Source organism: Quercus robur, chromosome 7 (genome assembly GCF_932294415.1).
Source record: "Quercus robur chromosome 7, dhQueRobu3.1, whole genome shotgun sequence".
Classification (NCBI taxonomy): Eukaryota; Viridiplantae; Streptophyta; class Magnoliopsida; order Fagales; family Fagaceae; genus Quercus; species Quercus robur.
In genome coordinates, this window is record NC_065540.1 from 5882758 (window position 1) to 5909770 (window position 27013).

The window sequence follows — 27013 nt, forward strand, 5'->3', positions numbered from 1 at the left end:
AGGGAAAGACCATGCATCCCACCAGCACAACGAGCAGAAGGCTCTGCAGCAAGAGATTGAGGATTTGAAGAAAAGGCTGCGGCGAGCCCAACAAAAACGTCCTTTGCCCATTTCGGATACTAGCAGTGGTGAGGATGATGAATACAGACGAAGTAGGAGGACCCCCCCGAGCGAGACGTTCTCCTATGAGGAAGAGAGGCCTCACAAACGCGGCCGCAAAAGCCCACCTTACCAAGGCTTAGTCAATGACGCCATGAGTAAGGCCCTGGATCGAATCTCCCAGTCGCCATTTACCCGTAGGATAGAGCGGGCGGTGCTCCCTCGGCGATTTAATCAGCCAACGTTTAGCCTGTACAATGGTCGAACTGATCCAGTGGAGCACGTGAGCCAGTTCAACCAAAGGATGGCCGTTCACTCCAGGGACGAGGCGTTAATGTGTAAAGTGTTCCCCTCCAGCCTGGGGCCCTTGGCCATGAGATGGTTTGATGCCCTCCCACCAAACTCTATAGACTCCTTCAAACAGTTGACGCAGGCCTTTGGCTCCCGCTTCATCACCAGCACTAGAGTCCCTCGGCCCCTCGATTCCCTTTTATCTCTGTCCATGCGAGAAGGAGAAACGCTAAAAGCTTACTCGGACAGATATTGGGAGGTGCACAACGAGGTAGAAGGGAGTCACGATGACGTCGCCATCAGTGCCTTTAAAAGGGGCTTGCCGACAGAGCATGGCTTGAGAAAGTCTCTCACAGGGAAGCCAGCCACCAGCGTGCGGCAACTTATGGACAGGATAGACAAGTATAAGAGGGTCGAGGAGGACCAGCAAGCCGGGAAGGGAAAGGCGAAGTTTGTCCCCCAGGAGAGAAGGGACTTCAGGTCGGACCGCTTCAGTAACAGTAATAAGCCGAGAAGAGATTATGCAGAACAGTCGGGATCTACAGGGGCTCAGGTAGTCCACGCTGTGTTCCGAGAGCCATTACACGTGATCATGGAAAAAATAAAGCACGAGCCCTATTTTCAATGGCCAAATAGGATGGCAGGTGACCCCTCAAAACGCAATCAGAACCTATATTGTGCGTATCACCAAGAGCCCGGCCACGTCACGGACGAATGTAGGAATCTGAAGAACTATGTGGATCGACTCGTCCGAGAAGGAAAGATAGGGCATCTGTTGCAACGCCCTGAGCAGTCAAATGTCGATACCAGGCAAAGCACCTTGAGGCCACCCATCGGCACGATAAATGTCATTCTTGCCGCACCTGGGAGAACCGGTTCCGGCCCATTCAGAGTAATGTCAGTAGGTAGGTTCCCGACAGAGCCAGGCGAAAGGGAATCCAAGAGGGCTAGAGGGAGAGTGCCATTAATTGGATTCACGGAAGAGGACAAGGAGGGAACTATTCAGCCCCATGACGACGCCCTAGTCGTGACACTCAGAATAGGAGGTTATGACGTGAGGAGGGTGTTAGTTGATCAGGGCAGCGCCGTGGAGGTGATGTACCCGGACCTATATAAATGGCTGAATTTAAAGCAAGAGGACCTGTCGCCATACAACACTCCTCTGCTTAGCTTTGAGGGAAAAATCGTCATCCCTAAGGGCATGATCAGATTGCCTGTGCAAACAGACATAGAAATAGTGGAAGTAGACTTCATTGTGGTGGACGCATACTCACCCTACACGGCTATTGTGGCACGGCCATGGCTTCACACGCTAGGGGCTGTGTCGTCTACCCTACACCAGAAGGTGAAGGAATGGCCAGGCATTGCATGGTATCGGCCATTGCTCGACGATTAAGCGACGCGCCTTCCACTTCAACCGGGAATACCTTATAGCAATCAAAAGCCCCGGTCCGAGTTGCAGGTAATGAAGGGCCGGACATGGAGGTGAGTTGTGAAGAGCTAGAGAAAGTGCTCGTCGGATCAGACCCCGAAAGGTTTTTCCAGATTGGCTCGGAGCTACCAGCACAGGAGAAGTCGGCGCTAATTGATTTTCTGCGTCGAAATGAGGATGTATTCGCTTGGGATCCTTATGAAGCCCCTGGGGTTGACTCAGACCTAATACGCCATCACCTTAACGTTAACCCAGCTATTACCCCAAAGAAGCAGCCCCCTCGGCGCCCGTCAAGGGAGCATGCAGACGCTGTGAGGGAAGAAGTGACGAAATTGAAAAGAGCTGGGGCTATCAAGGAAGTGTTCTACCCCGAATGGTTGGCGAACACAGTCGTGGTGAAGAAGAAGAGCGGGAAATGGCGAGTCTGTGTGGACTTCACGGACTTAAATAAGGCTTGCCCGAAGGATCCTTTCCCAATGCCGCGAATAGACCGACTGGTCGACGCAACCGTCGGGCATCCCCGAATGAGTTTTTTGGACGCTTTCCAGGGCTACCATCAGATATCCTTGGCCACGGAAGACCAGGAAAAAACTGCCTTTGTCACCCCAATTGGCAACTATCATTACAAGGTGATGCCTTTTGGCCTGAAGAATGCCGGTTCGACCTATCAAAGGATGATGACCAGGATGTTTGAACAACAGATGGGAAAAACTGTCGAGGTGTATATAGATGATATGGTAGTAAAGAGCAAATTGGTGACTGACCACATCAGGGACCTTGACGAGGTGTTTCACATCCTGAGAAGGTACAGGCTGCGACTGAACGCTTCCAAGTGTTCATTTGGAGTGGGATCGGGAAAATTCCTTGGCTACATGGTAACCCATCGGGGGATCGAAGTTAACCCTGACCAAATAAGGGCCATTCATAGTATGCAACCGCCTCAGAATCCCAAAGAAGTCCAGAAGCTTACCGGCATGATAGCAGCTTTGAACCGTTTCATCTCCCGCTCGGCGGACCGATGCCGACCTTTTTTCCTCCTATTGCACAAGTGGAAGGGTTTCGAGTGGACTGAGGAATGTGACGTGGCTTTCCAACAGCTCAAGGAATACCTCGCCCGACCTCCGATCATGTCCAGCCCTGAGGCCGACGAGGTACTCTATGCATACATCGCAGTCGCCGATCATGCAGTCAGCCTAGTACTGATCCGAGAGGACAACGGCACGCAACGGCCTGTGTACTACGTAAGCAAGTCGCTACAGGAGGCAGAGACCCGGTATCTCCCCCTCGAAAAGGCAATATTGGCTGTCGTGCAAGCTACAAAGAAGCTTCCCCACTATTTTCAGGCGCATACAGTGGTTGTGCTAACCCAACTTCCATTGAAATCAGTCCTCCGCAGCGCCGACTACACTGGGAGAATCGCTAAGTGGGGAACCATCTTAAGCGCCTTTGACATCAGATATATGCCGCGCACCGCCATAAAAGGTCAAGTCCTCGCTGATCTGGTAGCTGAATTTGCGGAACCAACCGTGGAAGGGATGGACGTGTCGGAATCACCGAATAATGATAGGAGACTGGTCAGCACGATCTCTGTGCAAGAGCACGATGAGTGGAGAGCATACATTGATGGTGCAGCGAACCAAAAGGGGTCCGGAGTGGGGCTCGTTCTAATCTCTCCCGAAGGTATAACCCTGGAGAAGTCGTTGAGACTGGGATTCCCAGCAACGAATAACGAAGCTGAGTATGAAGCACTGCTAGAAGGGATGTCGATGATCCGGAAGCTGGGTGGGAAATGCGCGAGCATATTCTCGGATTCAAGACTCGTAGTGGGGCAAGTAAGCGGGGAGTTGGAGGCGAAAGACGAAAGAATGCAACGGTATCTTGCCCAAGCTAAACGCCTACGCGCCCACTTCGATGACTTCCGTTTGATGCATATACCCAGAAGCGGGAATACTCACGCCGATTCTTTGGCAACACTGGCCACATCCTCGGCTCAGCCCCTTCCGCGGGTTATCTTGGTCGAGGACCTCTGTCGCCCCACGGAAGAGGAGGCCAAAGGTATTCGGATACACAATGTCGGCGAGGGGCCAAGCTGGATGGACCCTCTTGTCCAATTCTTGAAGAATGATTCCTTACCAAACGACAAAGTCGAGGCCGACAAAATCCGGAGGAGAGCTTTTCGATTCTGGTTGTCCGAGGACTCCAAGCTCTACAGACGTTCATTCTCGGGGCCATACTTGCTGTGTGTACACCCAGGCGCAACTGAACTCATTCTGGAGGAGTTGCACGAGGGGATTTGTGGGAGCCACACGGGGGGCCGGTCCCTCTCCCATAGGGCTATAATGCTGGGTTACTGGTGGCCAAGCATGCATAAGGAAGCTCTGGAATATGTGAAGAAGTGTGACCAATGCCAACGGTTCGCTCCGAATATACATCAGCCCGGTGGGGTACTTAACCCATTGTCCAGCCCTTGGCCATTTGCACAATGGGGCCTAGACATATTAGGTCCGTTCCCCAAAGCTGCCGGGAACAAGAAGTTTCTTCTCGTCGGCACCGATTACTTTACGAAATGGGTTGAGGCTGAAGCGCTGGCAAACATTAGGGATGTTGATGTCAAGAAGTTTATCTGGAAAAACATTGTCACCCGATTCGGTACCCCACACACCCTAATCTCGGACAATGGCCTGCAATTTGATAGCAAGGCCTTCAGGGAATATTGCAGTGAATTGGGGATTGTCAACCGGTACTCTACACCAGCCTACCCGCAGGGTAACGGACAAGCCGAGGCAAGATAAGACGATGAGAAGGTTCTCAACACAAAAATAAGATAGAAGATTCCACTTACCACAGCCATGTCCCTCTTCAGTGACATGAAAAGCTCTGGTTGACGAATCTTCCTGAGGCCTTCCATATCACGGGGCAAGAGAAGAGGTTGCTGCAATGCTTCAGCTAAGAACGAAGCTGGCTCACGCTGGGTCTCCCATAGGGTCGCATCCCAGAGGATTGGAGCGCCATCTAGCTCGATCCGAGGAAACCATGTCCGAGGTCCTCTCTGAGTGACCGCCTCATCTCGGCTCTCAGTGGACTTTGTTCTTTTTTCCCGGGGCTCTTTCGTTTCCTTGCTCTTCTTTTTAGGCCCGACCTTCTCGCGGGCAACCTCTCCCTCCTCTGCCTCTTCTACAGGCCTTTTCCGCTTTAGATTAGGCATAGGCTTCAGCGCCGCGCCCGACGAGGGAGGGGGAGGAAGAACGGGGGCTTTGGAGACGACCTGTCCTTTTGAGGTCTCCTTAGAGGTCTGCCCTTTGGACCTGTTGGATAAGAGACCCCTGAGGCCAGTCCTCGGCTGGAGGTCCATTCCTTCTTCTTCCTCGGTATCCTCGCTAAGATTAGGCTGTGCGATGACCAAACCAGTACCAGGAGCCGCTGAGGCACGGTCCAAATCAGCGTCAGAGTCGGAGATCTCTACTACTCTGACCGAGGCCTCCCCTTCCTCAGAAAATTGGAACCGGTCTATCTGATCCTCTAAGGATGAATGCGAAGAGCCGGACTCCACCTCTGGGATAACTACTGGGGGAAAAGCGTGTTGGGGGGGTAACTGAATTGGAGGCAAGTCTGTATCAGCGAGGAACCCTGGTATGGACACGTCAATCCGTGCTAATCTCGGACTACCGGCCCTTATAGCTTGTCCGGCTTCTACCTGGGCCCGAGTGAGCGGAGTATAATCCAAAATTAAAGGAGCCGACCGTAGTTGTCCGTCCCTGCTAACAAAAATCTCGGACCTCAGGAGGTAATTTAGAGCCGGGACATTGACTAGGCTCAGCCGAGGAGTGGTTCGCTTCTTGTCTGCAAAGGCCGTCAAACGATTTATGTTAGTCCGAGGAGACATGCAATCAAACCAACAAATCTAAAGCAAGTAAAAGAAAAAGGGGTGGAGGAGCTTGAAACCAGAATCCTCCCCACGGCATCTAATTCTACGACACCCCACCTGGTTTTCCCTCCCTAGTCGGACAGTGAGGGCCGTTAGACCATGGCCCGGAGACGATCAAATGGTCGTCCTTCAGGCCTTTGCTAGACTTCGAAAGGCAAGATATCAACCTCACTGCGTCAACCCTAGACTTTAGATAGTATGTGTCACCGAGCTTATGGCATTCGTAAAGATGAACCACGTCGTGCCATGAGAGGCCGAGGTTCATCTGATCGTTCAGGGTTTCGACACACCCCAGGATCCGGAATACATTAGCGGTGCATTGATGGGGGGCCAACCTATGACCACGCAGATAGTCCCTAGTTATTCTCCCCATCGGAATAGTCATTCCTCCTTCCACGAAGGCTATCATTGGAATTGCGACTTCTTCTGTTCTCCGTTTCATCAAAATGTCCTCCAGATGACAGTACTCTAACCCTACCTCCGGTGGGATACGATACTTCGCCCTGAAGCCCGCCATACCGGCCGGAGAATCTACCAGTTTCTCAAGCCTACCCATCCCCTTTAATCCTAAAAACAACTTGAAGGCAGTATGATTAATGAAGAATAATGGAGAAGAAGCGCGAACTTACGGGTAAGAGGTTCGAAGGAGTCTTCAAGAGAATGGCAGCGGAAGCAAGAACAGACTGAAGGAATAGGCTCTGAGAAGTTCTGAATATTGGAAAGCTCGTCAAAAATGAGAGACGAACGCCCTCAAGACCTATTATACTCGGTAGAAGTCGAACAGACGCGCTCGCGTCTAAGGCATGCGAGACGCTGTCCACCGTAGATCCTGCCTCCAACCGTTGGATTGAGCGAGTGTAAAACCCCAAAAGCTGCGGTTACTTCCCCCTGAGTCACCAACTGCCCACCGCATTAATGAAGCACGTAAAGGCGTGCCTTCCCCCTTCCACGTGTGAAGCAGTGGTTCGCCACGAGCCGTCTAGTGGGTATCAAAATCCCGCCTTTTCTCCTCGGACTCAAAAAAGGCCGGCATTTTGAGGGGCTATTGTGGTGGGTAAAGTCTGTCAGTTGATGTTGGGCCGTAACTCATGTACCAAGCCCAGCCGCGATAAAGAAGAAAAGGCATGGGCGTAGGATATCCCGTCTCAATCATGATGGGCCGGGCCTGCTAAGGGGCGTCCGAGGAGGAACACCTCCTCGGACTCACCCAGTAAGCATCCAATTTGCACCCCATACTTAGCGAAAGGTCGCCCAATACGAAGAAACAATGCGTGACACTCAGGAAGGAGGAGGGGACAATCACAACTGCCGCATTAAATGCCAAGGAACTACTTTTCCAGCCGCATTAATGTGGAAGGGACAGGAACGCAGAATGACCTTGGCCAGTGCAACTCACAGAAAGGAGGGAGGATGACCTATGGGACAGGCACTCGAGTGGAGGATCGGATGACTGACAAGTGTAGGGACATGATCTCAGGATGGGTGCTATATAAGGGAAGGAGACCCCCATGGAAAAGGGATGGGAAGCAGAAAGAAGAAAGGATAAAGAAGGAGAAAAGAGAGAGAAGTAGCAGGAACAGCCTCAGGGACCGTTACTCCAAAAGCTCGAAGGAATATCCCTGTGTCCAACTGGTTGCATGGCTTGGTCGTAGCTTCGTTTCTCCTGTCAAAGACCTAGTTCTATAACCTGCTCTCTACAAATTCATTGTTGAGGGACTTTTGGGCCAGAATCTCCCACCTGTTGGGCCTGAACCCCAAATTCGTCACCTTACAGTTACATTAGTTTTTTTTTGAGAAGGTAGTTACATTAGTTGTACCTAAGGTGTCCGATAAAATATTTTTGAATAGTAATAGCATAACATTAGCGTTTAGAAATTTGTATTTTCAATTTCCAATGAATTTCAATAAGGGGTGAATAAAAGGAGTGGGACCCTAATTGCAATTCAATTCTCTCTCTCTTCTCCCCCTCTCTCTCTTTCTCTCTCTTTATGTTGGGTTCAAGTTACACCTTGTGTAACTTTAAGCTATGTTACACCACTCAATATTTTTTAATTGGATGCAAGTTAATCCACTGTTAAATTACATTATCTTCGTATATTCTTCATTCCTACAAAATTTAAAAATGATCAAAGATCAATAATCATATCATCAATTAATTGTTTAAATTCAAGTTTTTTTTAATTTAAAATATACATAAAATATGAGTTTATGTATCGAATGGTAAATAACATCCAATTGGCATGCATGTTAAGAACATATAATTTAATGGTGAAATTTTCAAAATATGAATTCTATAACAAGTTATTAGGTGGTGCAACATTACTTAGAGTTACATCAAGTGTAACTTGAACCCAACCCCATATATATATATATATATAGAGAGAGAGAGAGAGAGAGAGAGAGAGAGTTGCATTCAAGTTACACCTAATGTAACTTAAAGTTACATCACCTAATATTTTTTTAATTAGACGTCAATTTTACATTATCTTCGTATATTTTTCATACTTATAAAATTTAAAGATGATTAAAGATCAATATCTATGTCATTAATTAATTGTTTAAATTCAAGTTCATATAGTTTAAAATAATGCATAAAAGATGAGTTTATGGATGAATGGTAAATTACATATGATTGACATGAAAGTTGGTATGCATATTAAAAACATATAAAACACATAACTCAACAGTTAAATTTTCGAAATATGAGTTATTGGGTTATATAACCTTGCTTAAAGTTATACCCTATGTGTCAGATTCTTTGATCTTTGCATCTTCTCAAAATTAGATTTTTCTCTCATTGTCATAGTCATTAATTTATTGTCTTTTTTTTTTTTTTTTAATTCTCAAAGTTGATTACTGTTACGTTTTTGGTTCTCAAAGTTGTTTTTTTTTTTTTTCCTTATATGTTTATTTATTTATTTATTTATTATTATTATTTTTTTTTGTGTTTGGAATTAGGTGCTAGATTGGATTTGAACAACATAATTTTATTTATATAAAATAATTTAGGATAGCCTAACCTTAAAATTAAGTAAAATTGTTAAAAAGATTATTACTCTTTGATAGATGATTAACTTGAGATACATTAATAAATAATTATTGTGTGTGTATATATATATATATATATGTTGTTAACATTGACTAGACATATGTTTTATTTTTATGTATTAATTTATTCTCTCTGTTTTTTTACCAAAATAAATTATTCTTTGAACCCTAGAAGTTTCTGCTGGAAACAAAAAAAATGTGTTAGTTGAATTACATAACAATTTGTATTAACTTATGGACAAAATTTAGTTACAAATTTTGTTGTAGTTTAAAACTACAATCTTACTCAATATCTTTTTATTGCATGTGAATTTTGATAAATTCACTATTGAATTATATTTTCATTTTATATCCTTTATACTTACAAAATTTCCAGAAAAATGAAAATTAATAACTATGTCATCAATTAATTGTTTAAACTGCAAATTTTTGTAGTCTAAAATTAAGCATAAAAAATAAGTTTATGTATTATACAATAACTAACAACAGATTGACACAAACTTTGACATATGTGTTAAGAGTATAAAGAACATACAATTTAATGGTTAAATTTTAAAAATGACAAAGTTTAGCCACAAAATTGGTTGTAATCTAAGGATATAAGCCTACAACCTTACTAAATATTTTTTTATTGGAGGTGAATTTTGACAAATTTACCATTAGATTACATCTCCTTCTTATATCTTTCATGCTTGTAAAATTTCTATAAGATTAAAAATCAATAGCTACGTCATCAATAAATTGTTTAAATTACTTGTTTTTTTTATTTAAAATTATGCATAAAATATAAGCTTCTAGATCATATAATAAATAATAACTGATTGACACAAAATTTAACATGTGCATTAAAAGCGTAAAAAACATCCAATTCAACAGGTAGATTTTCAAAATATATAGTGATGTTTATATAATTGAGTAAGATTTTAGTTTTAGGTTACGACCAATTTTGTAGTTAAACTTTATCCTTTTAAAATATGGAGTCATGTTAGTTTTTTTAATGAAAATTGTTGTCTTAAGCTACAACCAAGTATGTAGCCAAATTTTGTCCTTAATTCTCTCTCTCTCTCTCTCTCTTTATATATATAAGGAAGGAGTTAATGATTCTTATTATTAAATTGCAAGTTTCTGTAATTTAAAATTATGCATAAAATATAAGTTTCTAGATTATATAGTAAATAATATCTGATTGACACAAAATTTAACATATGTATTAAGAGTGTAAAAAACATCCAATTCAATAATTAGATTTTTAAAATATATAGTAATGTTTATATTATTTAAGAAGGTTGTAGCCTTAGACTACAATTTTACTCAATATTTTTTTATTGGAGGTGAATTTTGACAAATTCACCATTAGATTACATCTCCTTCTTATATCTTCTATGCTTGCAAAATTTCTATAAGATTAAAGATCAATAATTACGTCATCAATAAATTGTTTAAATTGTAAGTTTTTTTTTAATGAAAATTGTTGTCTTAAGCTACAACCAAGTATATATGTAGCTAAACTTTGTCATTCATTCTCTCTCTCTCTCTCTCTCTCTCTCTATATATATATATATATATATATATAAGGAAGGAGTTAATGATTCTTATTATTAAACAGTGAATTTTTTTTTATATAAAAAATTTGTTTTCATACTCTAACCCAAAAAGGAAAAATCTTGGTTTCCAACTTCAACCACAACGTAACTTACCCTCTCAATAGTATTAAAAGAGTTTAAAAAATTTTTGTTTCCAGAGGGAGGGATTCTTCTCAAAAGAAAGTGTTAGGCAGATAGAATCGTAGAAAAGGGAACGCCTACCTCCGAGTGGATAAAAATCTCGTCTTGTACTTGTAAGTTGTAGCCAACAAAGTGACTTAGATATTTCAATTAAGCTCTCTAAGTCATAGTCATTTTCATTTTAGGTGATCGAGAATAATCTGAATTGATAGATGCCAAATTTTGGTAGATAACTCATTAAAAATCTAAGATAAGATGTATCATTGGCCAAGGCATGCAAATTGGGAGCAATGATGGTGCCACAAGTTGTGGCACAACTTGTACCACAGCTCGCCACATTAGCGAGCTGCGGCGCAAGCTTAATTCTGCAAATTGGTGGTTCGACACCTTATGGCAATAGGCTCTCTGAATCTCCTACACTCGTTAGGTCCTGTTAAAGCCTATATCTAGAAGTTAGAACCAGCTATATATTGTGGTCCTAAATTTTTTTCATTCCTCATTGGCTATTTTTTCTTTGGCAAGTGACTTTTTGGTTTTTGGGCCTTTTGGGTCTGCGAGGTAAGGATAGGTGAATACATGCATAAAACGAGATTTTCACTTTTTAATCTGAGTTGACTATGGCGCATTTATGATAACCAAGTTCTTGTCTCTATCAAAAACATATTTTATTATTGTTATTATTATTTTATAAAAGAAAAGGAGAATTAAATAACAATCATGAATACGTCGTGATGATTCAGATAATTTTTGAAAAATTATTCGAATCGCCGATATGATAAAGTAAGATACAGATATAATACACTAAATAAAGTGTTCATATTTTTCTAAACATCCTACCCATGGCGAGACAACTAACTTGAGCAAGTGTTTCAGTAAAATTTTATTGAGTAGATGGGTTTTTGGAATTACGGTAATCCTTAATCGAAAGACAAAAGAGAAAATGTTAAGCAGTGAATTTTGCCCGGGTTAGAAACTCGTTGTAGACCCATTGCAAATGAGCAAGCCCTGTGGATCTCTCTTTTATTTCTTATTTTCTCCTCTCACTGGAGATCACCTTTTAAAGGTAGACTTGTAAGATAGACCTATCTGTGTCACTGTGTTTATAAATTTATATGGGCTAAAACCCATCTAAGTTGGGCTGAAACTGTTTTTTTAATCCTATAAAGACCGGAAAGCTACTAGAGCTTTGTCGATCTCTTCGGATCTTAGGACTTATTTGATCCCTTAGGCCTAGCTCAGGTAAACTCTTCAGCTCTTTGTGAACCCAAAACGTACATGGTCCAATGCCTCCAAGATACCTATCAACTTTTAAATATTTATTTTTCGTCCCCAAATTTATTTTCCTCAACCCAAAAGTGGAAAATAATAAAAATAAAAATAAAAATGTTGGTTTCGTAATTTTATAAAAGTTACAATTTTGTCTATAGAAATTTTAATTTAACATAATCTATATATATATATATGTATGTATGTATGTATAAAACTCATTCTTGAAGACATGAATATCAACCCTTACTCTCCTACCTTGCAAAAACTTTGTATTTATGATAGTCACACCAACGTGTGCAGGTTTCCGTTGGTGGGCATACTCAGTGAGGGGTGTACTCAAATGAGGTGACTCTCACACGGCTCGCATGCGTGACCCTTCAGCTGGGTGGGCATGCGTACGGCTCCCTGCCCGGGGGTAAAATATAGCCATAAAGGCCCCCTTTTTTTCATTCTCAAAAAAAAAAAAAAAAAAAAAAACTTTAAAATATATTTTTTTGTCCCAAAAGTTTTTGGGAACATTATACTTCATATTCTTCTGTGTATCCATTCATTTATATCTTACGTGATCTAAAACACAGTGTCTCATGATAAATCTAAAATTTACAATTTGACTAAGTTAGGGCTGAGAATACAAAAAACCAACGGTGAAAATAATATAACCATTTGATAAGTGAACCACCATAATAAATAATATGATTAAAATTTATTAAACCTCTCTCCCTGACAAAATATTCCAGCAGTTCAAATTTTCATGGCATTGGTTGTCGAAGTTATTGAAATCCATTTTAGTAATTTATGCTTAGAACCAGAGATACTTGGGGGAATTTCAATTAAGAGTTTAATATATCATCACATGGTTCAAAATCTTAAGTCGAAAGAGAAATGTTATGTCTACAACATTTTCACACTCTCACAATAAATCCTAAGTAAATAAGTTGTTATTAGCTGTTACTAGTAGATAAAAAAATAATTTTAGTGATGAGTTCAAATTAAAACTAGTAATAACTTACTATCTAAAATTTATTGTAAAAGTATACGTTTTTAGACCCCTTAAAACATAAATTGTTTAACTTAGTTATTTAGCCAAGTGATTACTTAGTTAAATTATTCAGATCTAGGTTAACACAAATATATCATATCATGTAAAGCAGTGGAAAATAAATAACACAAAGATATGATGACCCAAGAAAACCAAACCGGTAAAAAACCTGGGGAGAATTTAACTTAACTATCTTCAAGATAAAACAAATCCACTATAAAAGAATTGAAGTTTACACAATAGCTACTTAGACCACTAACATCCTATTACTACCTCGAGTAGGAAACTTACTATCACGACCACGTGACAGTTCCGAGTTCATGGACTACTTCTTTCTTGGATTCACAGCAACCACAAATACTCTCACTTGTGTTTTCTTTAAGCTCTTTGTGCAGTAATTGAAACGATCACCAAGCTCTCGACATGAATCTTGATTCTTGATAGCCCTAAGTATGTATGAAGGCAAACACTTCTAAATCTCACAAGAGATTCATACACACAGCAAAAACAACAACAACAACAACAACAAAACGTGGCTAGAGTTTTTTCTTTTATACTTAAAACAAAATATAAAACTCTACACGTCAAATGAGCTTGGACTGAGTTGGAAAATTCTGCAAAAAGACAATCTGCACGAGTTTCGATCAATCGAGTCTAATTCTGGATCGGTCGAGTCAGGCAGATTTACACAATAAATCTTGCAGTACATTCGATTCCAACTTTACATATAAACATACTTTGAGCAAGTCTAAAACAAGATTAAACGTTTTGATCATGGTTTGCCAATATTACAAAATGAAGTTCTAATACATTTAAACCTAAAGTCTTAGAACTCAACAAAAAGTATTGTGAAAATGTTATGAAGATAATACTTCTCAAATCTAAATGAGTTTTAACTCAATTATGTTGTATTAATCACTTACCATTAATGTCAATTATTATTCAATGTGAGACTTCACTCATACGTATATACCAAACAAATTCTTCTACGAACACGCATTTTACAACAATTTGATGACAAGTGCAACTATGATTAGTGAACAATCACTGACTTATTACTTTTTTTCCATCGTTCATAACACAAACATTGTATCCATACACTTTCTTTATAATTTTATTTTTATTTTTATTATTATTATTTGTTTTCCTCCCCACTCTAGAAATGAAGAAGAAATAACTTGGAGCAATATATTACATCATACAAACAATCAATCAGCACTAGTCCAGCTTATGATTTAATGATGGATGGTGCTGCTGGTGTTGGTGGTATTACTGCAAGAGGCAACATCGGATGAGGCAATGAAATTGGCTCCACCTTCTCTTTCTCTCATCGGTACTGTGTCATCTTCCCTAGAGGCCATTTCACTAGCTACTGCCTTTGCTTCCTCTCTGAACTTCTTGTAGATATCACCTTTGTAAAATTTTCTCGTCCTAAGAACCAAAATAATAGAAATAAAGAACCCAAACAACGTTACCGCTGTTATTATAATAAAAGCCATCCTGTAACAGTGAGTGCCTGTGCATGTTAATTGCTGACCTGTCTTCCTTGTGAGACCTAGAGCTTCTAGTTGCTTCAAAGCCTCCTTATCATATAAATGACCAGCCACTATCACATTGAGAATGTAAGACCCAACTGGGCTTGCAACCCCACCAAAATTGTACAAAGTGGAATAGTACTTGAGGCCAAAGATCTCAGATATGATTGCAAATACTAAAGGCCATTGTGCACCAAAGCAGAACCCAATAATCACTGAAGCAAAATAAATAGAGTATGGGGCTGGAAAGGCGATTAAGAGATGGCCAACACAGGAGAAAAGAAGGACAAATGAAAGCACTAGGGTACGAGGGAATTTGTATTTGACTAAGAAGATTACAGAAGCAAAGCCAGACATAGCTCGTCCTAGGTAATTCCAAATGCTCACGAGTGATACAAAGGTTGCGATGCTGTGAGTTGGATAGCCTAGTGACTTACCAATCTGACCCAAGTTGTCAACGGCTGTTAAAGTCCCGCCAACACCACAAGTTGTGGCTACAAACAAAATTAACATGTCGATGCTGAATAGTGCTTGTAATATTGTGTAGTCTTCACCTCTATCTGGGGGCTTGAATATGTTGCTAAAGCAAGAATCTGGCTTCCTTTCACTTGCTTGTGCTTCAATTGGGGGCAGTACAGGTTCCTCCAATATTTGTGGATTTTCAGCTATTACTTCCACTTGTACAAGATCATTTATGGGGTGCTCCTTTCTCCCCCAAAGTTTGAACTCTTCTTTCAAAACTATTACAAGTGGGAGAAATAGTAAAATAACAACAACACAAGCACTTCCATCATATTCAATTCTATTAAACCTGAGACTGTTTTGTATGATAATCAAAATCATGAGAAACCCGGCAAGGCCAAGTGAAATATAGAGGAAGTTGTTGAAAACTTTGAGCTCGTTGGATTTTCTAGCTGTCTTTATAATCCGAACCGTTCGAAGAAAGACAATGGAAACAGCTGCCGGAAGCCAAGCAATTAGCAAAATCAGAGCCTTTGAGTTATCCACATAAATAGCATAGTAGAGTTGTGTCAGAATAGCACCACTTATACCAACAAAACTCTTCAGAAGACCTATAACACTGCCACGGTTTTCGGGGAAGTTCATAACGGAAGTGACTAAAGCTCCAGTATTTGCAAATGCTTGTGAGTTTGCACCGATGCATATATATATAAACACATTTGCCATAGCTTGGGTTTGGCAACACGGCCAGTGACACTAAACCATATCATGAGGTAGCCAAACAAGTTCATGACTGCCCCAATTAAGAGGACCACCCATGGGGGTGTGATCTCGTTGATAAGCCCAGATAGGACTCCAACGTTGCTACCCAAGTCTTTGAAGAAGCTGATCAAGTTGAGCGATGTTTGGTCATAGCCTAGGGTTGATTTTATGTCGTTGGAATATACGCTAAATATGTACGTTGAACCTGAGACAGACATGATTAACAACGATGCAAAGGCCATGAACCATCTACCAAGGAGCACATGCAAGCCGAAGCTCTTCATGGCTCTCCAACCTCCACCGCCACCTCTGAACTCAGCCCCCACCATTTTCATTTATCTTAAACGCTCTAGGCTTGGACTTACTTATGAGGAGGGAGCATAGTACATGCAATTTTATATATATATATATATATATATAAAAGAGAGTATGATTTTGTAAATTAGAAGGGTAGAGCTAATCACTTCATAAGTTAAGAATTAATAAATATTCAATTATGAACGGTTAATCATCTTATAAGTTAAGAATTAATAAATGTTCAATGATGAAGTATTAAATTAAAGAAGTACTGTTAACCACTTCATAAGTTAAGAATTAATAAATGTTCAATTATAAACTATTAAATTAAAAGGGTGCAGTTAACCACCTCATTAGATAAGAATTAATAAATGTTCAATAGGAAATGCTAACAAGTGCCCTTAGGGTATTAGTTAATAATCTATTTAAAGAAATTTTTTATGGGAAATGAAAAAAAAAGTAATTAATATTTTGGCAGTTTTTTTCATTTCCCATAAAAGTGGTATCAAAACTTTCCTAAAATGGATTATTAATGAGTGCCTTAAGGGCACTCGTTAGCATGACCCATGTTCAATTATGAACTACAAGTCTAATGTGTGCATTTTTCAAAACTGAAATACATATATTAATTATTAATTGTCTTGTAAAAATTCATTCTAATTGGGTGGTCTTTTTTAAATATGTGTGGATAATTTGACTCTATTTTTTTTAAATGTATAAAATATTATTTAATAAAGTATTAAATAAACCTTAACTTCTACCATCAAAGCATTCGTTGACAAAAGCCTTAAAAATAATCAAATTGATGAGTGAGATGGCTTTGCGTGGACAGCAGGGTTTCTAAGCGAAGATAGTGGGATTCATATTATATACCTAAGATTTTCAATGTCATGGTACAACTGTAAAAGTGATTCTAAAATAAAAATAAATGGCATAGTATACAAGAAATTGACACGCACAACTCAATGATTTCTACTAATTTCTTTAATTAATTAGTGAAAGTCTTTGCACGACTTCAATATTCATGAATTTTCTTTATTTATTTTTTTTTTTTTTGAAAAGTAATAACTAAATGAGTTATTTGGGGCCCAATAATTTGTGGCCCTGACCCATTTTCACGTTGGGACCCAAGGCCCGAGCCGAGGAAGGGGTATAGCCGAGGATGGGTAACAAAAGTCCAAATAGTCTTGAGACGCAGTCGAGGATGATTCTGTCCTCAGCATATCCGATGTCCCCCTGGAAGAAAGGACAAAAACGGTATAGGAATAGTTTGGGAAAAGATCTAAAATATCTATGTTAATAGAAAAGGAGACGCTAGATAGTATAACGACCAAGGACAAAGGGAAAGCTACCATTACTACCATTCAATACTCTGCACCTGACAGAATCATACTCTTCAGCTTTTACAACCACCCCCAACCACTCTAGGTATGGACTGACAGGACAGGTCATAAGTCCTAGAAAATTGAGCCTATACGTGGACGTAGGTGAGAGGATAAATGCCAGTATAAAAGGATAAGAGAGGCAGTGTGAGAGGGGGGGGACAACCCGTCCTCCCAGCCATGTTGTCCTAGAAACGAAGAGAATAATAAGAGCATAGAGCTCCCCAGACTCCTCGGACGAGATTCGCTGACCGGAGCCAACCCGAACCACCGTCCTATGACCAAGGCATAGCCTTTCAAACTCACGCTCTACAAATGTTATTGTTTGGGCCCTCTTTACGTACGAACCCAATATTATCTTGGGGTCGTTACGAATTGTGTCCTTACAATTGGTGCCGTCTGTGGGAAGGCTTGTGTGTTGGCACAGGCGGTAGGTTGAGACAGTCCCCTTGTCATTTCCAACAGCCGGTTGTAGTGTTCTAGCGTAAAGTTCCACTAGGAGCTATGTTCCTTTACTAGGGGCTGCGCTTCATAGCATTAACAATACGGATGGTTCTAAGGGCTTGGCCGAAGAGGTAATTTCCCTAAACCAAGGCCCCACGCCATAGCCGAGGGGTTAACTCCCCCAACTACTTAAAAATCAAGTTTTGGACAGAACCACGGTATTGCATGGTCCTCGGATTCAAACCTATGGGGAAACCAACTACTTAGAAAATCAAGTTTTGGACAGAACCAAGGTATTGCATGGTCCTCAGACTCAAACCTATGGGGAAACCAACTACTTAAAAATCAAGTTTTGGACAGAACCAAGGTATTGCATGGTCCTCGGACTCAAACCTATGGAGAAACCAACTACTTAAAAAATCAAGTTTTGAACAGAACCAAGGTATTGCATGGTCCTCAGACTCAAGCCTATGGAAAAGTCAGCTACTTAAGAAGAATTCTAAGTCGTTCAGTCCTCAGACCAAATACCAGAAAAGGCTAAGGCTAAGGCTATGAAGGTCATTAGGAAGATGGCGAAACGCCTTATTACTTAGCGATCTGCAAGGGCTGTTCACTTTGGGTTATATATCCTCGGATGATTACTTTCTACACGGCACCGAGCATTCAGCCATCATCTCGTTCAAGTTTAGGGTGTACAACCCATTTTCAAGTTGGTCTTATTGTACACGATAGCTCCAATAAGTTCATAATAACATCTTTTTTCTTGATAAGGGGTTTCGGTCCTAAGTATTGTTTTCTTAGGTCGGCGTTATTATGCCAGACAGCTCTAATAAGCTCATCGTAATATCTTTTTCTTTTTTCTTAATAAGGGTTTCTGCCCTAAGTATCATTTGTACAAATCAGCATTATTATGCCGAATAATTTTAATAAGCGTAGAACAAGGTCTTTTTATTAACGAGGATTTCGGCCTTAAGCATCGTTCGGAATGTAAAAACAAAAAAAGAAGTCATATGGTAGTACGTCTATTCACGGCATAACCATTTTAGAAAGAAGAGATAGAATATACGAAATAAAGCAATGATTACTTTTATTAATATAAAAAGGTATTACAGCGTACAATGAAGGGCTTAAACAAGCCTATATAGAAAACGAATTACAAAAACAATAAAAAAAAAAAAAAAAAAAACAACAACAAAACAAACAAACAGCCAGAAGTCATTTTAAGCTCTGCTCCAAAGTCTTTCCAAATTCTGCCCCAACAGCACCCATATTGAGAGGAGGACCTCCCTTGGTGGAAGAGGAGAAGAAGAGGAATAAGGAAAAGCACCAGGATGGATCTGATGATGGGAAAGAAGAAGAAGGGAGGCAAAAGGAGGCACCAGTGAAGGAAGAGAGGAAGAAGTAAGGATACTTTGTCCTTGCGTCAGTCCTGACTCCTAACACGCTGGTGCTATGTTAGCTATGCTCATAAGAGAGCGGCTGGTACTGATAATGGGTGACCCCAGCTCAGTCACACCAAAAGTTTGACGCGACGAGCCCCTGCTTCGGATTTTAGCTGAAAGGAGGATGAGAGGTATCTTGAGTCTCTGCCATCCCTGTCCTGATTGAGCCATCTTAAGCTTCGGAGGGACAGAACGCTTCTGAGAAGGATGTGATCTTTTCATCCCTACTTCTACTTTAAATGTGTCACACTGTAAGCTGTGGCTATGCTGATAAGGAAGACTTAGAGCACAGATTAAGGGTTGAGGCTTTAGGAAGGTTAAAGAGTCATTATGCGAAGGGAATACCCTCTCGTTTGGCTTCTTATATGGAAGGTGAATTCAATGGCATTTAATCCGTACATATCTCCAAGAAGATCTGCAAGTAAGGTAGCGTCTGTTCAACTCCCCAATGTCATCTGTAACTATCAGATTTGATTGGCCTCGTAAAGGAAATTTATTAAAGACGCGCCTCGTACATTGAAACGACGGGAGCGCATCGTGTGTAAATCTAGAAGAATGTCTCGTAACCTGGCGCATTTCCTAAGCAGATGAAGAGGCGCCAACATTAATGAAGGGCAGAGCTAAACGAACCGTAATAAAGGCTTGGCATCATCAAAACCCTCCCCTCCGACCAAGAGGTCGGATAGCAGGATTTTGAGGGGTTATTGTGGGGTCCAATAATTTGTGGCCCTGGCCCATTTTCACGTTGGGGCCCAAGGCCCGAGCCAAGGAAGGGTATAGCCAAGGATGGGTAACAAAAGTCCAAATAGTCTTGAGACACAGCCGAGGATGATTCTGTCCTCGGCATATCCAATGTCCCCCTGGAAGAAAGGGCAAAAACGGTATAAGAACAATTTGGGAAAAAATCTAAAATATCTATGTCAATAGAGAAGGAGACGCTGGATAGTATAACGACCAAGGACAAAAGGAAAGCTACCATTACTGCCATTCAATACTCTGCACCTGACAGAGTCATACTCTTCAGCTTTTACAACCACCCCCAACCACTCTAGGTATGGGCTGACAGAACAGGTCATAAGTCCTAGGAAATTGAGCCTATACGTGGACGCAGGTGAGAGGATAAATGCCAGTATAAAAGAATAAGAGAGGTAGTGTGAGAGGGGGGGGGGGGACAACCCGTCCTCCCAGCCATGGTGTCCTAGAAACGAGGAGAATAATAAGAGCATAGAGCTCTCCAGACTCCTCGGACGAGATTCGCTGACCGGAGCCAACCCGAACCACCGTCCTGTGACCAAGGCCTAACCTTTCAAACCCACGCTCTACAAATGATATTATTTGGGCCCTCTTTACGTACGAGCCAAATATTATCTTGGGGTCGTTACGAATTGTGTCCTTACAAGTTATTATTATATAATTTTAGAAGTCATTTTTTTAACTAAATGAATGGTTATTATTATTATATAAAATGCATAATTTTTTATATTTATCCTTATATATAATATCTCTAATTAAAAAGATTAATAAAAACTTTTCTAATTTTTTTATAATTCCTTATTTATTAATGAAAAGGGTTATTTGAACTCAAAGAATTAAATCTTTTTTAATACTTGCATAAATAAGTTTATCTTAAAATAATTAAATCTAAACTTAAGATTAAAAAATCAATTGTATTTGTACACCTAAAAGAAACTCCATTTTAAAGTATTATCTTGATATTTAAATCATCTGTTTTAGTGTTGATTTATTCAAACTGTCAACACCCTAACTTATACAACTTGAATAATGTCTCTAATTATATTGTGTTTTAGCCTTTAGGATCCATTTGGTTGGGGAGATTGAAAAGTAGGAGGATAGAAAATATTTTAGTTTTTTCTCATGGTGTTTGGTTGGGGGATGAAAAAGTGAAGTGATAGAATATATAGTTTGTATAAATTTACTCTTATGTCCCTATTATATAATATAAGAAATAATATTTTTTAATCATTAAATAATAAAATTAATTTTCTATTATATATATATATATATATATTGTGGGGCCCAATAGTTTATGGGCCCGGCTCACTCGCTTATAGGGAGTCCACAAGCCCCAAACTAAAGGAGGCCAGGGCCCAAGCCCAAAAATAGTGAGCCCGATGTGGCTCAAAGATACGTCCGAGGACCGCTCAGTCCTCGGAAGACCCAGAATCCCATTGACGAAAGTGGAATACAAGCAAACTTAAAAGATCAGAAAATATCTCAGGGAAATAGTCCTTAATACCCTTCATTGACATGACACCGCACCTAACAGAGCCGGATTTTTAGGCTTTATGGACCATCTCCCACAATTTCGGGATTAGACTGATGGGACAAATCTCTGTCCTGGAAAAGTCGACCCTACACGTGGACGGGGGATAATGAACGTAGGCTAGTATAAAAGAAAACGCAAGGTAACAGAGTAGGGGGGGATCCATCTCACTTCCTAAGAAAGACTCCAGGAATGAGAATGCCCGGAGAGTATATACGCTCCACCGGGGATAACCCAGCGACGGGTAACCGGAGAATACATTAGTGCTCCTCGGACATGATCCGAGGAGCCCAATCCCTCAATCCATAAAGTTAATGGCTTAGATAACCGGACTAAAGCCTTTTACAGTCTAAGTTTGTCTAATGTCCGGCCTGTGCTAACGTCCCGTGACCCAACTCCAGCCTTTCAAGCCCACTCTCTACAAAATTTATTGTGAGGGATCCATCACGCGCGAGCCCAACGTCATCGTTGGGCCGCTTGTGAATCGTGTCCCTACAATTGGCGCCGTCTGTGGGAAGGCTTGCGCGTTGGCGCGAGTGGCGCATAAGTCAGCTCTCTAGCAAGCGGAGATTCACGAGTCTTTCTCATTTCCGGCGACGTGCAGTTGTTGCTCCGCCATAAACTTCTACTAGGGGTTACGCCTTGCACCGCTAACGGCGCGGGTTTCTCTAGGGGCTTCCGACCCCAAGTCTTCTCCCCCCGTCATGGCCAAGGGGCTGACCTCCAAAAAAGAGATCTTATAAGTTTTGGACAGAACCAAGGCCTTGCATGGTCCTCAGACCCAAGCCTATGGGGAAACCAAGTACAAACAAGATATCTCACAAGTTTTGGACAGAACCAAGACATTGCATGGTCCTCAGACCCAAGCCTATGGGGAAACCAAGTACAAAAAAGAGATCTTACAAGTTTTGGACAGAACCAAGGCATTGCATGGTCCTCGGACCCAAGCCTATGGGGAAACCAAGTACAAAAAAGAGATCTTATAAGTTTTGGACAGAACCAAGGCCTTGCATGGTCCTCAGACCCAAGCCTATGGGGAAACCAAGTACAAACAAGATATCTCACAAGTTTTGGACAGAACCAAGGCATTGCATGGTTCTCGGACCCAAGCCTATGGGGAAACCAAGTACAAAAAAAGAGATCTTATAAGTTTTGGACAGAACCAAGGCATTGCATGGTCCTCGGACCCAAGCCTATGGGGAAACCAAGTACAAAAAAGAGATCTTACAAGTTTTGGACAGAACCAAGGCATTACATGGTCCTCGGACCCAAGCCTATGGGGAAACCAAGTACAAAAAAGAGATCTTATAAGTTTTGGACAGAACCAAGGCCTTGCATGGTCCTCAGACCCAAGCCTATGGGGAAACCAAGTACAAACAAGATATCTCACAAGTTTTGGACAGAACCAAGGCATTGCATGGTCCTCGGACCCAAGCCTATGGGGAAACCAAGTACAAAAAAGAGATCTTATAAGTTTTGGACAGAACTAAGGCCTTGCATGGTCCTCAGACCCAAGCCTATGGGAAAACCAAGTACAAACAAGATATCTCACAAGTTTTGGACAGAACCAAGGCATTGCATGGTCCTCGGACCCAAGCCTATGGGGAAACCAAGTAAAAAAAAAAAAAAGATCTCACAAGTTTTGGACAGAACCAAGGCATTGCATGGTCCTCGGACCCAAGTCTATGGGGAAACCAAGTACAAAAAAAAAAAAAAAAAAAAAAAAAAAAAAAAAAAAAAAAAAAAGATCTTAAAAGTTTTGGGCAGAACCAAGGCCTTGCATGGTCCTCGAACCCAAGCCTATGGGGAAACCAAATACAAAGAAGACATCTTAAAAGTTTTGGACAGAACCAAGGCCTTGCATGGTCCTCGGACCCAAGCCTACGGGGAAACCAAGTACACAAAAGCACCATCGGAGTTCCCTACTTCCCAGTCGATTGCTCGGATGGATTATTTAGAGATTATCAGCCTTAGACGGTGTTCGCGCGCTTATCACAGAATATTCAACGGTTATCCTGGTTAGTTCCCTAAGTTTGATTTATTATGAATTATCGATATAATGCCTGGTAGTATTGATAAACTGGAGTTAGTTAGATTATGTTTCAAGCTATTGTGCTCTAAATATTCTGAAAGAAACGCACGTATGGGGAACACTCACTCACAAAGTAGTGTAGTCAAAGGAACAGTATCCAAAACAAGTAAAGAAATTTCCATTATCACTAAGACAAAGAAATAGTACAACCTACAATGAAAAAGTGGGAATCAGTTTGCATCAAAGCTCATTACATAACCGAAAAGAAAGGAAGATACAAGAGAATAAAATGAAGCTGAGGGAGTAGGTCAGAGGAGAGGTTGGCTACAGCCCCCAGACCTTGTTCTTCCTCAATGCTTTCACATGCCCACAACTCAAACAGCTAAAGAGACCCAACTTGAGCCTGACACCGTTGAAGGAAAGGTGCAGGGAGTTGGAGGTTGAGGGGCTTTCTCTAAATATACGCCTGCCGCAAAGCAGAGGTGCTGATGGCGGAAAATCTTTCTTCTGCCACACCAAAGTTCTGGCATGGACAGAACCTACTTCGGATTTTGACTAAAAGAGGGAAAGATTCCCTTCCCCCTCGGTCGAAATGAAGTATTCTCCTGAACTTAAGCTTCTTGTGCCCATACCGTACTATTCTGAGTCTCATGAAGGCAGGGTGCATCTGCGGCGGAGAAAGTTCTTTCTTCCCAACCCTTGCCTTAAACATGTTATGCTAAGGGAGGAGAGCTCCGGATATGGAAGCTGTGATGTGGGAGAAAATCTGAAGGATTTGTGCGTATATAAAGCAACTTTCTCTCTCTCCCATTTATTTGAAAAGACAAGGTGATAGCAGTCAACTCACGCGGCGTCCCAAGGAACGCTACAGACAAAACAGTTCTGGCTCAACTTCCAACATCAACTGCAACCACAAGATTAAAGAGTCTCGTAAAGGCGCACCTCGGTCACTGTGACATCAGAGAGTACCACGTGGCCAGAAATTGCAGAAATATCTCTTAATTCATGGGCTAAGTGGATTCGTGGCCCCGGGCCCGCTTTGCGTGAGGGCCCAGGTACTGTGGCCCACGCCGAGCAATGGCCGTGGCCGAGGACAACCACTGTTCGGTGCCTTGGGAAATGCCTTATGAAAGGGAGAATCTGAACTCATAGAGTCTTGGACAGAACCTAGGACTTGTATGGTCCTCGAACTCAAGCCTATGGGAAAACCAAGTACGAAAAAGATATCTTATAAGTCTTGGACAGAACCTAGGACTTGCATGGTCCTCGGACTCAAGCCTAGAGGGAAACCAAGAACATAAAAAAGATATCTTATAAGTCTTGGACAGAACCTAGGACTTGCATGGCCCTCGGACTCAAGCCTATGGGGAAACCGAGCACCTAAAAGAAAAAGTATACGTTCTAAACAAAACCCTGGCTGTGCGAAGTCCTCGGACTCAGGCCTTTTGGGAAATCAGCTACTCGGATGGAGAGGTGTCTCGGCTTAAATACTGGAAAAGGTTAAGGCCAGTGTGTTAAGAATATGGCGTAACGAACCGATGATCGTTAGCCTAAGGAAATTGCTCATTGAAAGGGTGACATGTCCTCGGATAATTACTTCTTACACCTTATCAAGCACTCAGTCCCCATCGCGACTAATGTTAAGGTAGTCTCGTTCCTCACTGGTCGGATTGTTATGTCGAATAATAATTTTGTTAAAGTTATTATGGCGTCTTTTTATTAGCAAGTATTTTGGCCTTAGTTGTCATTGGTTCAAATGCTATACTACTGTGCCGAGCAGAACTTGCAAATTTATTAAAACATATAAACAGAACATGCGAAATAGAATAACAGTAACTTTTATTAATATAAAAAATTATTATTACAACGTACAAGGAAGGGCTTACACAAGCCTATACAAAAATGAACTGCCGAAGCAGTAATAACATCCGTAATACAGATAAGTAAACCGCCAGGTGTTTTCTGAAAGCGCCTTCAAAGTCTCTCTGAAATCTTTGCCTCAGTACTGCTCATATCAGGATAAGAACCTTTTACAGAAAAGAAGGAGAAGGAAGAAGAATTGGAACACATGGAAGCACTTCAGCAAACTCTTGTCGCTGAAGAAAGCAAGGGAAAAAGAAGATGGAGGACATGAGTAGGAAGGAGGAGAAGAAGAGGGAAGCAATGAAAAGAAAGTAAAAGGAGCAAAAGAGGGAGAAGGGGAGCCATATTAGGTATGCTCATGAGAGAGCGGATGGAGATGACAAGGGAGGTTTTCGACTCAGTCACACCGGAAGTGAGGTGTGACGAGTCCCTGCTTCGGATTTTGGCTAAAAGAATGGGGAGGCAAATCTTGAGTCTCCGCCATCCTTGCCCTGACCGAGCCATCTCAAGTTTTGTTAGGACATGGCGTTTCTGAGAAAGGAAGGGTTTATTCATGGTTGACTATTATGGAGGATGTATTATTGGATAAGGAATAACCAGACGGAAGAAATGAACTATGAGAAGGGCCTGAGGGATTCAGATATGAGAGAATCACCTTTTGTCCTCTCTCTTTATATAGGGGAATAAGACGAGGGTGCGTAACACGTTCTGATCCCCAAGGAAATTTGCGAATAAATGTGCATCCGTTTCATTCCCCCACGCTATCAGTAACCGTTAGATTGGGGAGGTCTCGTAAAAGGAAGGTATTAAAGGCGTGCTACGGATAACCAAACGGAATAAGCGCATCACGCGTAAATCGAGGGAAATATCCTGTAGACCGGCGCATTCCTCGTGGAGGTGAAGAGTCGCCAACGTTGATCAAAGGCCGAATTAAATGAGCCGCAGTTAAGGCTCGGTATTACCAAAACCCACCTTTCCAACCAAGACGTTGGACAGCAGGGTTTTGAAGGGCTATTGTGGGGCCCAATAGTTTATGGGCCCGGCTCGCTCGCTTATAGGGAGTCCATAGGCCCCAAACTAAAGGAGGCCAGGGCCCAAGCCCAAAAATAGTGAGCCCGATGTGGCTCAAAGATACGTCCGAGGACCGCTCAGTCCTCGGAAGACCCAGAATCCCATTGACGAAAGTGGAATACAAGCAAACTTAAAAGATCAGAAAATATCTCAGGGAAATAGTCCTTAATACCCTTCATTGACATGACACCGCACCTAACAGAGCCGGATTTTTAGGCTTTATGGACCATCTCCCACAATTTCGGGATTAGACTGATGGGATAAATCTCTGTCCTGGAAAAGTCGACCCTACACGTGGACGGGGGATAATGAACGTAGGCTAGTATAAAAGAAAACGCAAGGTAACAGAGTAGGGGGGGGATCCATCTCACTTCCTAAGAAAGACTCCAGGAATGAGAATGCCCGGAGAGTATATACGCTCCACCGGGGATAACCCAGCGACGGGTAACCGGAGAATACATTAGTGCTCCTCGGACATGATCCGAGGAGCCCAATCCCTCAATCCATAAAGTTAATGGCTTAGATAACCGGACTAAAGCCTTTTACAGTCTAGGTTTGTCTAATGTCCGGCCTGTGCTAACGTCCCGTAACCCAACTCCAGCCTTTCAAGCC

At 41.6% G+C, this 27013-nt stretch overlaps 3 protein-coding genes and 1 pseudogene across 3 annotated transcripts in view; 2 read left to right on the forward strand and 2 right to left on the reverse strand.

Moving 5' to 3' along the window:
- Positions 1 to 1285: 1285 nt before the first annotated feature.
- Positions 1286 to 1786, forward strand: LOC126690832 (uncharacterized). The gene has a single exon (XM_050385959.1). The coding sequence runs from the start codon at positions 1286 to 1288 to the stop codon at positions 1784 to 1786; it is 501 nt and encodes a 166-aa protein (XP_050241916.1).
- Positions 1787 to 2949: 1163 nt separating this feature from the next.
- On the forward strand, positions 2950 to 4430 carry LOC126690833 (uncharacterized). Its single transcript, XM_050385960.1, has 3 exons — positions 2950 to 3095; positions 3219 to 4266; positions 4422 to 4430. Exons 1-3 carry the CDS (start codon positions 2950 to 2952, stop codon positions 4428 to 4430), a joined length of 1203 nt encoding a protein of 400 aa, XP_050241917.1.
- A 9552-nt stretch (positions 4431 to 13982) lies between these two features.
- LOC126691919 (uncharacterized) overlaps positions 13983 to 27013 on the reverse strand; it is a 39828-nt gene continuing 26797 nt past the window's right edge. Inside the window, exon 2 of the mRNA XM_050387258.1 lies at positions 13983 to 14142. Coding sequence (XP_050243215.1) covers positions 14063 to 14142 — 80 coding nt within the window. The 3' untranslated portion in view covers positions 13983 to 14062. The remainder of the gene's footprint in view (positions 14143 to 27013) is intronic.
- On the reverse strand, positions 14147 to 15941 carry LOC126690751 (uncharacterized; annotated as a pseudogene).